This window comes from Sinocyclocheilus grahami, unplaced genomic scaffold (genome assembly GCF_001515645.1).
Source record: "Sinocyclocheilus grahami isolate Dianchi unplaced genomic scaffold, SAMN03320097.WGS_v1.1 scaffold191.1, whole genome shotgun sequence".
NCBI classification, from domain to species: Eukaryota; Metazoa; Chordata; class Actinopteri; order Cypriniformes; family Cyprinidae; genus Sinocyclocheilus; species Sinocyclocheilus grahami.
In genome coordinates, this window is record NW_015505370.1 from 13,245 (window position 1) to 18,526 (window position 5,282).

General features: G+C 39.2%; 1 protein-coding gene across 1 annotated transcript; it reads right to left on the bottom strand.

The window, feature by feature from the left end:
* Window positions 1-2: 2 nt before the first annotated feature.
* Window positions 3-820, bottom strand: LOC107594827 (cdc42 effector protein 4-like; the record flags this gene model as incomplete). The annotated part of the gene is made up of 1 exon (XM_016285038.1): window positions 3-820. A coding segment is annotated over exon 1 (639 nt), but the record flags the coding sequence as incomplete, so codon positions are not given.
* Window positions 821-5,282: the final 4,462 nt, after the last annotated feature.

The window sequence follows — 5,282 nt, forward strand, 5'->3', positions numbered from 1 at the left end:
CCCTCACTGCTCTTGCCTTCTTCAAACCCCTGGTCATCGTCTTCCTTCTCCATGACCCCCAGGATGTCCCCCAGCATTGAGGGCCCAAGGTCAACATGGAATGACATCACAGATTCAGCTTTCTTCAATCCTCCACCGTTGTAAGATGGGGAAGGTCGCAGGCCGGTCAACACCCCGAAATGCTTCTCATGTAGCTCCAAGTCCAATGCTTCAGCAGAGGCCCCATTGGAGGGGCTGGAGGTCAAGCTCTTGAGCACCCTCTTGTCTCCCTCTGGTTCTTCTTCATTGTTCAGAAAGGGCAAGGACATGGCATTCTTCACAAAGGTAGGTGACCCACTGGAAGGAAGGAGGGTATTGTCTTGCTGGTCTACTCTCGTGACGGACTGAGAGCGCTTGCTGCCCCGGAAGGTACGAGACAGCAGTCCCGGTTTCGGAGAGTGAGGATAGGTGTGTCCTTCTTGGGATGGCTCTCCAGATCGAGTGCTGAGGAAAGAGGTGTCTCCGAAAGCTTCCCCGCTGCGCCCTACATGCATGGTGTGCCGGAAGTCACCCAAGGGAGCGCTGATCATCTCGGTAGTGAGGTCCATACGAGATCGCCGTTTGGTCTGAGACCCCGACATCAGCTGCTTTAAGATGGGCATCTTGGTTTGCACAACTCACAAACCCAGTTGCGTTTGACTGGTGCTGTTGTGGTTTCAAGAATAAGGGGTTTTCTTCTAACGAGTCCTAAAAGGTTCCTGATTCAACCAGATTTTGCTCAGATTCAGCCCGACTCTGTCCAGTCTTGATGGCCGTCACTTCAGTTGCCAAACAGGAGATAATCTGTAATTGGGAACAAACAAGATCAAAATCAAATTTTATAGTTAACTGGAGATGATATCTTGACTCTAAGCAAAACCACAGTGCAAAGCCAAGAAGTTAAGTTAATTATAGTGCTGTGTTGTTTGACTTTCTGGGTGCCAGATCAATACAGACAGAAGATATTGGCAGTCCAGACAGAACACAGGCAGTTCCAGGATGTCTTATCAATGCGTCTGGCCAGAAAACCAGCAGAAGCTGCAGCGTCATTCTTTTCCCCGAGCTAAACTGCAGTAGTGTTTTTGGCATTCAGATGAGGTAAGGGTCAGGATTCTTGTGGTCAGGCAGCTGGAGTTTCAATCATTAATAAGATAAGCAGATACTGATGAAAGAACTTAGTGGAAATTTTAACTACTTAGTGAAATACTTATATCCTTACAGGATGAATTTTATGAAACCTGCCACAAACTATATTTTACCCCAAAATGAAAAAGGAAATTATATATTTATACAATGTTATTAGGATCATTAACATTTTTATTTTTTAATGACTTTTGTGAAATAGACAATTCTCAAACATGTTAATGGTCCTATGTACAATACGAAGAATACACAAGTACATCGTCACAGATTGTGACCAGCTGCCAATGATACTTAGTCTGCAATATCATCTCATCAAACACCATTCCTCTGCATTGGAGATAAGACTGTCTAGTTAATGACAGCTACTTCCTCTGTAATCATCCATGACTGTATAAATGGCAGAGACAGAGGAACACGGTAAGCCAAGACCCTATTGATGGCTCGGGGTATCATTTCACACTACTCTAAACTTAACCTCTACTCTCTGAACTAAGTAGATCATCAGGGACAACCACAATTAACATCAAATTAAGCATGAACACATTTACACAAAGTCAAACAAGTGCAAACCTCAGACTCAAAACACCACTACAAGGTTTGACGCTCTTAAACAAACCTCACTTTGAAAAAATAAAATGCTTACCATCACCGTAGTGTCTTGTGGCATTATTCCCAGGTTTGTAAATTAACACCAAGTGTGAGAGATGGGCCAAATGCTTGGCAGGCAACAAGTTTTTCCTGTCACCGATCTGCTGTAATATTCATGAAGTCTTTGCTTTGAAAAAGAACAACAGCTAGAGTGAATTTCACCGAGGTGCCCAACCAACTCATGACCTCTTTCTGGCTTAATCTTCCTCTACCAGCTTCGTCTGCACTTCCTCATAATGTCCTTACCTGCCTCTATAGCAACACCCCTTTGCACACAAACAGATGTTAGCGTTTCCTGTCAGCATGAATGCATTTTCCTCCTTTGAGCATTAACCAAGTTGTTTCTCTCAAACTGTACTGTTCACTGATCAAAATATATATGCATGGTCAATGACTAAATTAAAAACCTAAATTATCCAAATTGATTTTATCAATTATGCACAACTTCAGTGACTAGAATAGTATTATCACTCTCTTTGGCATTAAAGATTAATTATACAGTGCAAATTACATACCATGTCTCAGAACCACTGAATATCAGAAATCACAGGTTAAATAAAAGATAATGACCATCTTCTATTGTGTCTTCTGTTAGAGACTGACTGAACACATGCAGCCAGCACCCTCCCTGAATGCTAGAGAGAGCACGGATAAGGCTTAGCCAATGAGAGATGAAGTCCTGCGGCTCTCCACTGCACACACCCATTTCCATGACATAATTTCACAGATGCTCTGAGCAGGGGACGACGAGCCCACCTGAAAACAAAGCAAGCCTTTGCACAGCCTCCAAAATTATGCCCAGGAAAGCACAATATATTGGTGACAAATGTCAATATTAGTACCATTTCTGCTGGACATTAATCAAGTTTTGATGCCTTACTATTACATTTAGCCATTTAACACTTTTATTCAAAGTGATATATGAAGCATTTCATCATTCAAAAGCCAGTAATATATCTGCTGTTGCCAGGTTTGTAAACTAATACAGAAGCTATAAATACAATTAAAAGAGAGAACAAACAAATATTTAAATCTAACTCATGTAAATTATAAAATGTCTAATGTAAACAATGTAGAAAAACAAAAAAAACAGTATAGACTTATCATACACTACTGTTCAAAAGTTTGGGGTCAGTAAAATATTTTGATGTCTTGTGCAAAATCTCTCATGCAAGGCTGCATTTACTTGATCAAAAATACAGTAAATATAACTGTTTTCTAGTTGAATATATTTTAATATATAATTATTCCTGTGCTGACAAAGCTGAATTTTCAGCATCATTAATCCAGTCTTCAGTGTCACATAATCCTTCAGAAATCATTCTAATATACTGATTTGATGCTCAAGACACATTTATTATTATTATTATTACAGTTAATAGTTAAATATAACAGTTAATATTAAAACTTAATATTTTTTGTGGAAATGTGATCGATTTTTTCAGGATTTTTTGATGAATAGAAATAGAAAACAGCATTCATTTGAAATAGGATTTTTTAAAAAAAGAGTCACTCTATAGTCATTACATTACAGCATTTACAGTCACTTTTGAACAATTTAATGCATCATTCATTTCTGATGCAATTATTATTATTTAAAAAAAAAAAAGCCCCCAGTAAAGTATTAACTATCCTCTATGTTATTTTTTTTTTTGTATATATCGCTCATAACCAACTACCTAAATAAACATGTATCTACTAGTCCAAACTCATAAGCACAGGTAAAGGGTGCAAGTCATAATAGGTTACCACTTACCACTTGTGCGTTAGTTCAGACCACTGCCGATGCAACTGGTTAGCTTCTGCTTAAAGTTGTTGTTTTATAAAGTCAGCTATGTTTTCCCCCACCACAACCAAGAAAAATGAAACGCTTTAAATATTATTTAAATGATCATTTCCCAAAAGGAGCAGAGGCTGTTTTTGTCCACTACCACTAATTTGAAAATCATCTAAATAAAATTTTATAAATAGAAATATGGAAGTCTAATAAGACTAATCAAATTGATTCGCATAAAAAGGGCACAAACAGAAGTCCAAAAAGGGGACAGCGAGTAATCAATATGCAAAATTATTCAGTTAGTGACCAATTACAATGCAGAACAACAGTTCACAGCATTCTGGACAAAGACAGCAGTGTTTATATGAGGTGCTGCTACTGGGTGGCATGAGCTGGAAGAAAAACAAGCAGTAGATGAAAAATGTAAAGCCCCAAATCCACCTAGACACACAGTTCCGCTGCATTTCTGTCCTGTCCCACATACACCAAGGCCCCAAACATGCACAAATATGTGAACACACACACACACACACACATCTAACTAAGCTAAGCAAGCTTGATTTTGTGTGTTATTACATTAAATGTATTGAATTACTGAAATGTAACACATTCATTGTCCAAGTATTCACATAGTCGTAATTTGTGTACTTGAGTAAAGTATGTTTCTGGCACAACACTTCTATACATGTTCTGTTAGCACATTTTGGGGGAAAGGCTAACAACCTTTGGCTAATAGCGGTCCATGTGCATCCCTGGACCAGTTTATCAAACACTTCTGGTCGGGAGGCGCTTTATTTATAGACGTGCAAATATGAAGTAAGAACGGGGAGCATGGGAAGGCAGCATGGGAAACAACAGGCCTCTGAAGGGGTGAGTGACTTTCCAAATACCCTTACAATCTGTCTGTGATAGTAACGCAGTTCATAGGGAGCAGTTGGACTTCCTCTGTACAGACTAAACACACCTCCCTCTCTCCCACTATACGCTCCTCCTTTTCTACATCCCTGCGACCCTATACATACTAACCTCTGACCCCTGTGTGAGTTTAGAAGGTTTAGCAAATCTCATAGAAAAACATAGGCCTACATCAGACTCACACACACACACAGGGTGGCTTCGGTTTCAACAAGCATCTCCGAGCGAGCCACAAATCCTGATTTTGAAAGTCATAATCCAGAGATTGTTTGAATACTGCATCTAAAATGTTTTTCATCCACATAAAAAAACTTAAATAATATAATATAATGTAATATAATAATCTGTTTGTCCTATGCAGGGTTGTAGGTATAATAAAAAATATATATAATATTTTTGTCCAACGTAGGGTCGTGGATATACAGATAATATATTTTTATGTACGGCGGTGCAACCGTGTGCGTGATAAAAAAGTGACACAGTAGAGCACAAACACAATCAAACAATTTGGGGGTCAGGTCGCCTTTAGTGGTGCAGAAATTACACACTTCACCTTGAAACGTGAAGTACGAGTGCCTTTAGTGGTGCAGAAATTACACACTTCACCTTGAAACGTGAAGTACGAGTAAGTATGGGTCTTATTTAATGACAGCATTAAGACAGTGAAACATGCTGTTTAAGGCTGAAGCACACTGGCGTGTCACATGCACTTCAAGTCGTCTTTGGTCTTTGCAGTAGACAAACAGAAAGCTCACTCTTTGTGAACAAGCATCTCTGTGTG